Source organism: Austrofundulus limnaeus, unplaced genomic scaffold (assembly GCF_001266775.1).
Source record: "Austrofundulus limnaeus strain Quisiro unplaced genomic scaffold, Austrofundulus_limnaeus-1.0 Scaffold650, whole genome shotgun sequence".
Lineage (NCBI taxonomy): Eukaryota > Metazoa > Chordata > Actinopteri > Cyprinodontiformes > Rivulidae > Austrofundulus > Austrofundulus limnaeus.
This window is the reverse complement of record NW_013953052.1, coordinates 231,418-243,149: the sequence shown is the minus strand read 5'-3', so window position 1 is coordinate 243,149 and position 11,732 is coordinate 231,418. Positions and strand designations below refer to the sequence as shown.

At 47.8% G+C, this 11,732-nt stretch overlaps 2 protein-coding genes across 6 annotated transcripts in view; one reads left to right on the top strand and one right to left on the bottom strand.

Moving 5' to 3' along the window:
* The window catches only part of LOC106531558 (D-aminoacyl-tRNA deacylase 2), a gene marked incomplete in the record, with an annotated part of 16,013 nt that extends 9,710 nt beyond the window's left edge, over nucleotides 1-6,303 (top strand). For 3 of the 5 annotated variants that reach the window (XM_014027459.1, XM_014027458.1, XM_014027457.1), the window contains 8 exon segments: nucleotides 270-390; nucleotides 3,783-3,924; nucleotides 3,995-4,135; nucleotides 4,432-4,585; nucleotides 4,715-5,268; nucleotides 5,345-5,465; nucleotides 5,579-5,648; nucleotides 5,880-6,303. In XM_014027459.1, the coding sequence (XP_013882913.1) occupies nucleotides 270-390; nucleotides 3,783-3,924; nucleotides 3,995-4,135; nucleotides 4,432-4,585; nucleotides 4,715-5,268; nucleotides 5,345-5,465; nucleotides 5,579-5,648; nucleotides 5,880-6,205 (1,629 nt within the window). 5 annotated transcript variants of the gene reach the window in all.
* Nucleotides 6,304-8,766: 2,463 nt separating this feature from the next.
* The window catches only part of LOC106531557 (uncharacterized), a 7,819-nt gene continuing 4,853 nt past the window's right edge, over nucleotides 8,767-11,732 (bottom strand). The window contains exons 3-4 of the mRNA XM_014027453.1: nucleotides 11,098-11,308; nucleotides 8,767-9,992 (exon numbers count right to left, since the gene is read on the bottom strand). Coding sequence (XP_013882907.1) covers nucleotides 9,740-9,992; nucleotides 11,098-11,308 — 464 coding nt within the window. The 3' untranslated portion in view covers nucleotides 8,767-9,739. The remainder of the gene's footprint in view (nucleotides 9,993-11,097; nucleotides 11,309-11,732) is intronic.

Below are 11,732 nucleotides of genomic sequence, written 5' to 3'. Positions count from 1 at the left end.
GTTCTCAGTGGGTCTGTTCTCAGGGGGTCTGTTCTCAGTGGGTCTGTTCTCAGAGGGTCTGTTCTCAGAGGGTCTGTTCTCAGAGGGTCTTTTCTCAGGGGGTCTGTTCTCAGAGGGTCTGTTCTCAGAGGGGTCTATTCTCAGGGGGTCTGTTCTTAGGGGGTCTGTTCTCAGAGGGTCTGTTCTCAGAGGGTCTTTTCTCAGGGGGTCTGTTCTCAGAGGGGATCTGGTGAAAACCTTCTTTTTTCCAACCATCTGTGTGAGAGCAGGCCTTCTTTGCCAAGTACGACGCTGTGGAGCTGTACCTGAGTCGCCGCACCTATCCTCCTGGACTCACCTACGTGGAGAAGAACACGTTCAGGAGGTTCTGCAAGAAGTACACCATCATAGGTCTGTGTAGTTCTGTTCCTGTTGTCTTAGAATCCATGTGACCGTCCATCAAACCGAGGCTTGTGTGGTCAGATTGAGCTCAGCTCGTTGGTCTGAATCCTGATTTAATTCAGTTTAAAGAGAATCTTTGAGGAAACCTCTGATGGTTTCTGAAGAATGAAAAGCTTCACAGCTCGTATCAAAACTTCTTACTCAGAATCTGTTTGTTGCTGCTGCTCAAAAATCCTTCTCATCCTCTGTTTGAGTTGATTCAGATCTGTTGATCAGGTATTTACTCTTTATATGTTGACAAAACACATTTATTATAAACATTTTATTGGAAACACAACAGCTGCCTGTTTCTGAGACTTCCTCCTCTGTTCGATGTGATGGCTCACAGATCTGATCAAATACATGAAACCTGATGACCTCATGGAGGAGGAGCTGAAACAGGAAGTTGTATTATTCTGTTCTCCATCAGAAATCACAGTGTTCCTGCAGACGCTTTGGATTCTTTAATCCTAAAATAAGCTCTTATCAGTATAAATGCTTCACAGCATTCACACTATTAAAACAACTTTTTCTTCCTTACATTTTTCGGCATCTATCTCCATCTTCCACTTATCTGTAGTCGGGTTGTGAAGGCAACAGGTTCAGGAGAGAAACCCAGACCTCCCTCTCCCCAGCGACACTTTCCAGCTCATCCTGGGGGACCCCGAGGCGTTCCCAGACCAGAGAGGATGCATAATCCCTCCAGAGTCCTGGGTCTACGCCGGGGTCTCCTCATAGTGGGACGTGCCCGAAACACCTCTAAAGGGAGGTGTCCAGAAGGCATCCTAATCAGATGAACCACCTTAACTGACTCCTTTCGAGCTCCCCTTGGATGATGGAGCTCCTCCCCCATCTTTAAGGACCACCCTACGAATGAAGCTCATTTCAGCCACTTGTATCCAAGATCTGGTTCTTTGGGTCTTGATCCACGTCTCATGACCACAGGTGAGGGTTGGAACAAAGACAGACCAGTAAATCCAGAGCTTTGCCTTTAGACTCAGCTCTTTCTTCACCACAACTGACCGAAGCAACATCCTCATTACTGAGGATGAGGTCCCAATTCGTTGATCCAACTCCCGCTCCATCCTACCATCACTCGTGAACAAGACACCCAGATGCTCAAACATGGTGTTTGTTATGGACAACCCGTGTTTAGCACAGAAGTCCAGTAACAGAACACCATTGGGGTTCAGATCACCGTTCCTCCCAGTCACCTCCTTCCAGATAACTCCGTCATTGCCCACATGGGCATTGAAGTCACCCAGCAGAACAAGAGAGTCTCCAGATGGCACCTCTTCCAGAACACCATCCAAGGACTCCAAAAAGGCCGGGTAATCAGAACTGATGTGTGGTACATAAGCACAAACATCAGTCAGAACCTCCCCTCCTGCAGCACGAAGCTGCAAAGAGGCAACCCTCTCGTCCACCGGAGAGTACACCAACACCGAGGTACACAGCCGGGGGCTTGTGAGTATCCCTACACCCGCCCGTCGCCTTTCTCCATGGGCAACTCCAGAGTAGAGAGTCCAGCCCTTCTCCAGGAGTTGGGTTCCAGAGCCCAAGCTGTGAGTGGAGGTGAGCCTAACTATGTCTAGCTGAGAAGGTTCAACCTTACCCACAAGCTCTGGCTCCTTACCCTCGAGTGAGGTCACGTTCCACGGTCAGAGAGTCAGTCTTTYGCACCAGGAATCAGCACGACCATGGACCCTCCTTTGCCTGCTGCCTGGCATACATCGCACCCGACCTTGATGGCCCTCCCCGCAGGTGGTGGGTCCACGTGGAGGTGGCCTCCTGTAGTCCTTTTGGACTTTGTCTACCAGTGAGCTCCTCCTGACAGGCCTGGCTTCAGGGAGGTGCCCCGGGTTCCCTAATCTGGGCGAGGTTTCCTGATGTGGTGGCATCTAACTCATTCCACAATTTTTGTGCTATTTCAACAATTCATATATCAAAACGTTCGGCTCATTCATGTGGGGGCTGCTATGACTTTTGATATTTCAGCTTTTTATACCTTTTTCAGCTATTTCACTTTTTTAGCCACTTTTTTGCCATTGAGAATGAATGGAGCAGTTTTCAACATTCTTAAAATCCTTTAAAATATTTATAAATCTTTACAGCACCTCTGGTTCTGCTCTTTTTCACGTTCTTGTGCTAATTTTAGCCTTTTTCCTGCTGTTTCAGCTAAAATTATGCTTCTTTCTGCTATTCTMCTTTTTCTACTTTTTTGTGCTTTTTCCTGCTACTTTGTGCTATTTATGCCTCTTACAGATGCTTTCTGATATATTCAGCTATTTGCTAAAATTTTAGCTAATTTTTAGCTGCTAMTAGTTAAAGTTAGCTTTTGTAAGCTACACATTTTTTGTTGCTATTACAACTTTTTTCAGCTAAATTCAGAAAACCTATGTTCCTTATTCTTCTTTATGCTAATTAAAAAAATTCCAGCTACTTTTTAAAATTTCAGCTGTTTTAGCCATTTTACTACAAATTCTCATTTTTTTGTACTTTATATGCATTTTCTGCTCATTTTACAATATTTTACAACACTTTCTCTGTCWGAGTTATAATTTCACATTGTGACTGCTACAATTACCTTATTTATGCTAATTTTAGCCTTTTTTGGCTATTTTAGCTATAWTTTTTTTATTTCTGCTATTCTTCTGCTTTTTTTCTACATTTTGCTATTTATGCTTCTTACAGATGTGTTCTGCTATATTCAGCTATTTGCTGCAGTTTCAGCTAAAGTTCAGCTGTTATCAGTTAAAATTACCTTTAGCTTATTTTCTGCTAATTTTAGCTATTTTGTGCTACTTTAGCTTATCTGCTTATTTCTGTTATTTGTTTTTTTTCTACTTTTTGGGTTTTTTCTGCTACCTGGTGCTATTCATGCTTCTCACTGATGTTTTCAGCTATTTTAGCTCTTAGCTTTCAGCTGTTTTCTGTTTTCAACTAGATTTCTGCTCCTTTTTACTGTTTTTCTGCAAAGTTAGTCTTTTACTTCTTTCATCTTTTCACAGTGAGCTCACATTGACACTTTTCATATTAAAAATTTTCAGCTGAATTTCAGCAGGAAACATTCACACCAGCATTTTCACAGGAAATTTCTCTAGTTAGTCTTAAAATGTCTTAAATCAGTGTGAGGGTTTAAAATGTTTACACCTCTTTATTTATTTATTTATTTATTTATTTATTTATTTGTTTATTTAAAGAAGTGACGGCGTGCCTCTCCCAGCTTGTTGTTTAGTTTGAAGATGAGGATTTGGGTAAAATAGTTTCGTATGTTTTTATGTGTTCTTGTGGGTCTTACATTTCATTACAAGTGGTCTTAAAGAGGTCTTAAAGTCTGAATCAGTTTCCTGATCCTCCAGATGACCGGCTCCACTTCATGAACGGGGACCGGGTCCAGCTGGTCCTGAGGAACCGGCAGCAGGTGGAGGCGGCCCTGGTGGATTTTCACGACGAGCTCAACCACCTGAACGTCAACAAGTGTCTCCGTCTGCTCAACGAGAGGTTCGTCCTCGCCGCTCCTCCTCCGGTTCTGCCGTTGGCGCCAGCCTGACCCGGTTCTGGTCTGTGACAGGTACTTCTGGAAGACCATGAAGTTTGACGTGATGGAGTGGATCAACAACTGCTCCCAGTGCAGCCTGAAGGTGGTGAAGAAAGCAGAGCGGTCCCAGGTGCTGCTCCAGACGCTCAGGTCTCCAGGTCCAGAATCAGACAGGTCTGTTCTTCAGGTCTTTAAGACCAGTTTCACTCTGACAGAACTGAGGAGCTAATGGCTAGTCCCAAACAGCTGAGCTCCTCAAACATCTCATCACATCATCAGACTGTATTCTGACAGGAAGCTGAGGGACCTTTGATCTCTGCTAAACCTAGAGTCTGAGGCCAGACCAGGCAGCTGGTCCTGGTCTTCATTGGTCTGGGTCAGSTGGACCTGGTAGTTTAACAGATGTTACTGAGGGGATGAAGCAGAAACATCTGGATGGATCCTGATGTGTCCTCTCATGTCTCTTACAGCAGTGGACGGGATGAGGACAGCGAGGACGCATGTGATGATGATGATGATGAAGATGAAGATGATGATGAAGATGATGGTGATGATGAAGATGAAGGGTGGGGGGGAGGTGGTGAGACGGAGGAGCAGCAGGTGATTGAGTCAGTAGAAGAAATGGTAAGATGATGGACAGCTCCTTGTTGAAGTTAGATCTTTGTTCAAATCAAATTAAATAAAAGATTAAAATAACAAATTCTAATAAAAAAGAAATAAAAAATAGAAATAAAACCTGTGATCTTCTCTCAGTCCCAACAAGCCCCTCCCCCATCTGATCCTCAGCCCAGAATCCCCATCCTGATCCACCTGAGAACTCCTAACAGCCTTCAGCCCAACACCTCGGTGCTCCTGCAGCCCCGGGTCCCCAGCCAACCCGTGGTGGCCCAGTTCTGGCCCGTCAATGCGGGGACACCTGCCCCACCTGAAACCCCTCCACAGGGTCAGCCCGGGAACCAGACTGAGGGAGGCCCGCAGACGACCCAACCCGAGGAGCAGAGAGGAACCGGGAGCTTCATCCAATCACAGGACGCAGCCACGCCCCTCACAGAGCCACGCCCCCCACCGTCGCAGCATCAGCCTCAGAGCGATGGGAAACGAAAGACCAAGAAACCCTCAGAACCTCCGACCCAGCACAGCGACAGGCCTCCTGCAAAGCAAAGGAGAACATCCAGGGCAGAACCTGGAGAGGCGGGCAGCTCCGGTCTGGACCCAGTGGTGGCCCCCAGCACCAAACCCTGGCCCGTCTTCACCATCGCCGACTCTGCGCTGGGGCAGCCAGCACATCCGGACCTCCAACAGGATGGGTAGAACTCTGAAGACTACATTTTCACTCCTGTGTGTTGTGTAAGGTTCTAGCAGGTGTCGTCATGTTTGTCCAAGCAGCCCAGCTGTGTTCCACAAGTCCAGGAAGCTCCAGGCCCGGACCGTGGTCCAGCAGTGCAGCCATGCCAAGGTCKAAGTCAAGCCGGCTGTAGATGGTGCCGACCCCGAGTGGGCCGAGGTTCGTGTTGGCTTCTTCTAACTTCAGCTGTTTTTAATCATTTCAGCTATGAACATGTGGAACTTTAGCTGTTTATTTTTGTGTGTCTGTGTGTGTGTGTGTGTGTGTGTCAGATCCAGCAGGGCATGGTGGTGTATGTGTGTTTCTTCCATGGAGCCACTGAGCAGCTCATGTATGAAGTCGGTGAGTTTCTCTACAGATTTTATTGTTTTTGTTGAAATGTCCAAAGTTTCAGATAAACTGTTACAAATGTTTTATTACAGATTATAGTTCTTATGTTATAAACAGGTTTTCAGTTGTAAATATCAAATGTTTTCACGTCAGTTGTGGGCGGAGCTACAAACGACCACATGTGGCCCCCGAGCCGCAGGTTGCAGAGCTGCTGGATTAAAGTCTTCTCCATGTCTCCTGCAGCCAAGAAGCTGATGAGCACCAAGTTGTTCAGGAGAGAGCGGCACATGMTGTCGGTCCTGGACCTCCCGGGCAGCGTGCTCCTGGTCCCGCAGGACTCCCTGCTGGGCCAGCCGCTGCCCAACAGGAGGGTCCAGTTCAAAGGTGGCTGTGAGGTGTGGCAGGGGGCCCGGCTCTTCTCCACCCTGGTGTCCGCCTGCAAGGAGCTCCAGGCCGGGTCCACCAAGAGCCTTCAGACGGGTCAGAGGGTCCAGTACGGAGTCTACGGACAGAAACAAGAGATGGTCCTGGTCTCTGAGGAGCCTCTGTCCCTGCTGCTGGAGTTCTGACCTGGTCCTGGACTCTGAGGACTCTGTGACCCCCCTACAAGGACCACTTGTTAATGGAAGTGAATGTCTCTGCACAGGAAGGTTTTTATCCTGCAGGACTGAGCAGAACCTCTGAAGAGGCGACATCAGGATCATGTTTCAGACAGACGTTCTGGTCTGGAACCACAGGACTTGTAAATTATTCCCTACAGGAGACAAACTTGAAGAACTTTATTTTTTCTTTGTATTTCAGTGAAACCTGTAAATGAACCAGATGTTCAAATAAAACTAAAGTAAGAAGCTGTGAGAGTCCAGGAGTTTGTACCAACTGAAACCACCACTGGTCTGACTAAAACCAGGACCTGAGTCTAAAACTAACCTTGGTCCTAAACCCAACCCCCTGGAATAAACATCTGTACCTGTGGTAGGGTTGGGCATAATCGTATCATGTGCAATTAATTGTCAGAAAACCATTAATTGATCTTTTTTTTTTTGGTACTTGATGATTAATGCGATTAATGTCAGCAGGTGGACTGACTGGACATTTCCCGTCAGTCTGTTGCTGCTTCTCTACGCTTCAAATATGACCCCGGTCTGCCAATCCAGAGGAACTGCCCCTGATGTCCACGCAATGTTGTAGAGTCGGGTCAACCAATGCAACCCCACAACATCCAGAGCCTTAAGGAACTCCGGGTGAATCTCATCCACCCCCCGCGCCCTGCCACCGAGGAGCTTTTTAACCACCTCAGTGACCTCAGAACCAGAGATTGGAGAGTCCGACCCAGGGTCCTCAGGTTCTGCTTCCTCYTGGGAAGACGTGTCGGTGGGATTGAGGAGGTCTTCGAAGTATTCTGTCCACCGACRTACAACGTCCAGAGTTGAGGTCAGCAGTGCACCATCCCCACCATAAACAGTGTTGGTGGTGAACCGCTTTCCCCCCCGAGACGCCGGATGGTGGACCAGAATCACCTCGAAGCCGTACGGAAATCTTTTTCCATGGCCTCTCTGAACTCCTCCCACTCTCAAGTTTTTTCCTCAGCAACCACCCAAGCTYCAATCCACTTGGACTGCTGATACCTATCGGCTGCTTCCAGAGTCCCACGAGCCAAAAAGACCCGACAGGATTCCTTCTTCAGCCTGACAGCATCCCTCACCACCGGTGTCCACCAGRGGGTTCGAGGGTTGCCACCATGACACGCACGACAACCTTTCAGCCACAGCTCAGGTAAGCCACCTCGACAATGGAGGRARGGAACGTGGCCCACTGAGACTCAATGTCCCCCACCTCCCCCGGAACCTGTTCATAGTTCTCCCGGAGGTGTGAGTTGAAGCTCCGTCTGAAGGGAGATTCTGACAGACGTTCCCAGCAGACCCTCACTATACTGTATGTTTGGGTCTGCCAGGTCTGACAGGCATCCTCCCCCGCCACTGGAGCCAACTCACCACCAGGTAGTGGTCAGTTGACAGCTCCACCCCCCTCTTCACCTGAGTGTCCAACACATGGCTGCAGATCAGATGAAACAACAAAGTCGATCATCGAGCTTTGGCCTAGYGTGTCCTGGTGCCAAGAGCACATATGAACACACTTATGTTTGAACATGGTGTTKGTTATGGACAATCCATGACGAGCACAGAAGTCCAATAAAAAACACCGCTCAGGTTCAGATCGGGGGGGTCCTCCCAACCACGCCTCTCCAGGTCTCACTGTCATTACCCACATGAGCGTTGAAGTCCCCCAGCAGAAKYAGGGAGTCCCTGTTAGGAGCGCTCTCCAGCACCCCCTCCAAGGACTCCAGAAAAGGTGGGTAATCTGACCTGTTAGGCTCATAGGCACAAACAGCAGTCAGGACTCATCCTCCCACTCGTAGGCAGAGGGAGGCTACCCTCTCGTTCACCAGGGTGAACCCCAACGTACAGGCACCAAGATGGGGGGCAATAAGTATGCCCACTCCTGCTCAGTGCCTCTCAGCATGGGCAACTCCAGAGTGGAAGAGTGTCCAACCCCTCTGGAGGAGACTGGTTCCAGAACCAGAGCGGTGCGTCGAGGTGAGTCCAACTATATCTAGTCAGAACCTGTCAACCTCACACACCAGCTCAGGCTCCTTCCCCACCAGAGAGGTGACATTCCACGTCCCTAGAGCCAGCTTCAGCAGCCGAGGATCAGACCTCCAAGGTCCTCACCTTCGACCACTGCCCATCAAACATTGCTCCTGACCCTTATGGCCTCTCCCACAGGTGGTGAGCCCATGGGAGGGGGTCCTACATCTCCTCTTTGGGCTGCACTTTGTCTGATRCCTCACCTAGGACAGGTTTGCCTTGGGTGACCCTACTGGGGGCATGAAGCCCCCGACAACATAGTTCCTAGGATCATTGGGACACTCAAACCTCTCCACCATGATAAGGTGGCAGCCCAAGAGAACCTAACCTAACCCCCAACAGTCATATTAATCGTTATTGGCTAAATACCACAATTAACCGTGATTATTTTWTTTTGCCAATATTGCACAACCCCAACCTGTGGGGGACCAGGCTTTGGTTTCCAGGTGAACATGTGTCCTGATGTTTGACTCGTACAACACGTGCAGCTTGGTGATACAGGCTTTAATAAAATATGTTGATGGAAACATGTCAAAGGTCATAGAAAGGTTTGGACTCATCTCCAAACTGCTTCTACTAAACATGAAATTATAAATGGACTGAACTCAGGTTTCAGTTAATCTAAAACAAAAAAAACTACTTTCACAATATTTCATGATCAAAGAACTTCAAAGAAGAAGTTAATTCACATCTTCCCACCAGAGTTCCTTTAAAGGAGTCAGTTTCACTGAAAGGAGGACAACTGATTGTTAATGAAAGAAAAACAAAGTGCTAATTACAGGTCGACTGTGACCTGGAACTAAAACACTGCAACAAGAACCAGATCAGGTTTAAATCCATTATTCAATAAAGAGTCGAGTCATGTCAGTGTTCCTGCACATAAATTCATATTCCTACAGTATCACATGATCAAACCAAACTTTCCTGTTCAGCTCCATGAAGTCCAGCTGATGTAGAAAAACAGAGTCGATGCAGCTGGAGTCCAGGAGCTGCAGCTCTGGGTTCTCACTGAAAGAACGTGGAGTCCTCTGGACCTGATCCTGGTCTTCCTTCAAACAGGAACCTCTTTGGATCGGGACGACAGATTCTAACAGCCCATGAAGGGAAACCTAAAGTTTTTACATCTAATCAATTCATTCAGCTGAGTTCAGTTCTGATGTCTGGGTCTGAACACAGTCCAGTTCTTTTCCTCCAGGTGAAGAGATGTCAGTGCTCGCCTCATCTCTTCCTCTCAAGTCCAAACATCTGAACGTTTGGTGGATTTAGCATCTTGTTTTCTGTTTGAAGAAGATCTGAATCATGTGTTCAGATCCAGAATGACTCCACTCTGAACGCTAAAAGTTCAACTACTCCTCAGAAGTGACACTACCCACAGCAGCAGTCAGCCCAGGACTCGTGTCCTGTGTCGGGTCTTCACTCGTCAAAGACTCGTCCTCCGCCCGGTCCGGTCCGGCCCGCTCAGTCACCCTCCCACAGACAGTCACACTCTCGCAGCAGGTTCCTCTGCCTCATGGCGGTGATGACCGTGATGCGGTTCTCGGACAGCTCTCGCAGCTCGTTGATCAGCTCCTGCACACAGGGGCTGGGCCAGGGGTGTCCGTTCAGGTAATCCCTCAGGATGAAGGAGCGCTCCACCAGCAGCTCCAGCTGCACCAGGTGGCGCAGCTTGTGGAGGCTCAGCAGGTCCTTCTCTGGTTCCCGCCGGAAAAACCTGCAGAAGACGAGACTGGAAGTTAGAAAGTAGTCTACAGGTTACAGGTAGAAGAGGTCTCTGGATTCTGGTGTTCCTGTAGGGTTCAAGATCATCTGCTGCCTTAAAACACACACATCCACACAGCAACACTGTGTGTAACAACACACACAGTGTTGCTGTGTGTGTTGTTACACACAGCAACACTGTGTGTGTAACAACACACACAGTGTTGCTGTGTGTGTTGTNTGTGTGTAACAACACACACAGTGTTGCTGTGTGTGTTGTTACACACAGCAACACTGTGTGTGTAACAACACACACAGTGTTGCTGTGTGTGTTGTTACACACACAGCAACACTGCATGTGTCACTCCTGCAGAAAACATTTATCTCTGATCACACACAAGCCAAATATCACCAGTTTCTCTGCAGCAACACTGTGTGTGTAACAACACACACACAGTGCATGTGTGTGTTGTTACACACACAGCAACACTGTGTGTAACAACACACACAGTGTTGCTGTGTGTTGTTACACACACAGCAACACTGTGTGTAACAACACACACAGTGTTGCTGTGTTGTTACACACAGCAACACTGTGTGTAACAACACACACAGTGCATGTGTCAGTACAGATATTAGTTGTTTTCTCAGCTTGTCTTCTGAAGCTGTGCTGAAGGATCAGTGGATCTGTGTTCGACTGCTCCACCTGTGGAGCACAGATCAGCAACATTTCATTTAAAAACTGGACTTTAGAGGTTAAACAAATGTTCAGATTTAATTRAAATAAGTTAAGAAGGGCGTGGACATTTCTGTTTTTGTATTAAAAATATTAAAGATTCATCACCAGTCACTTAAAGTCAGTAAAAGGGTGTAAACCTGGCGAACTCGAGTGAGAACCACCACCTGCTTGTTTGAGTCCTGACTTAATGGTGCGTTCACAGACCCAGAAACTGTGGGATTTCTCAGGACTCAGTGGATAAAATCCAGAAACCAAATCAGATGTTTTATTTGTTGGCCTGGTCTCCAGTTTTCTCTGATCTGAGAGGTTTCAGGCTGCTGGCTCGGTGCATCCTCTCAAAGCCTCCACAGAAATGGAGCCAGTAACGTGTCAGACTCACCGGATCCTCAGGGTCCGCAGCTGAGGGAACAACATGGGGATTCTTCTGCAGAGGCTGCCGCTGGAGCGGTTCTGCTCGATGTCCAGGTGCTCCAGGCCCGGGACCTTGGGCGCGATGGAGTCCATGTCTTTCAGGGTGATGGCCACTCGCAGCGTCAGGCTGTTGACACGGGGGGGGAGGGTGGTGGTGTAGGTGGTCAGAGAGTTCCCACCTGGGAGGAGAGAAGAACCACACAGGTAAAACCTTTGACTGAGGCCTGCAGAGTTGGATCATTTCTTCAGAACTGCATCAAATCAATCAATAAGATTCTTAAAGGTCGGCTGAAGGTCACTTTACTTAGTTAAATATTTATAACATCCATTCAAATCCTAAAACTGCATCTGGCTGTGATTTAGTGGTTTCTGGCTGTGATTTAGTGGTTTCTGGGTGTGATTTAGTGGTTTCTGGGTGTGATTTTTGTGGATCTGGGTGTGATTTTGTGGTTTCTGGGTGTGATTTTGTGGTTTCTGGGTGTGATTTTGTGGTTTCTGAGCGTGATTTAGTGATTTCTGGGTGTGATTTTGTGGATCTGAGTGTGATTTAGTGGTTCTGGGTGTGATTTAGTGGTTTCTGGGTGTGATTTAATGGTTTCTGGG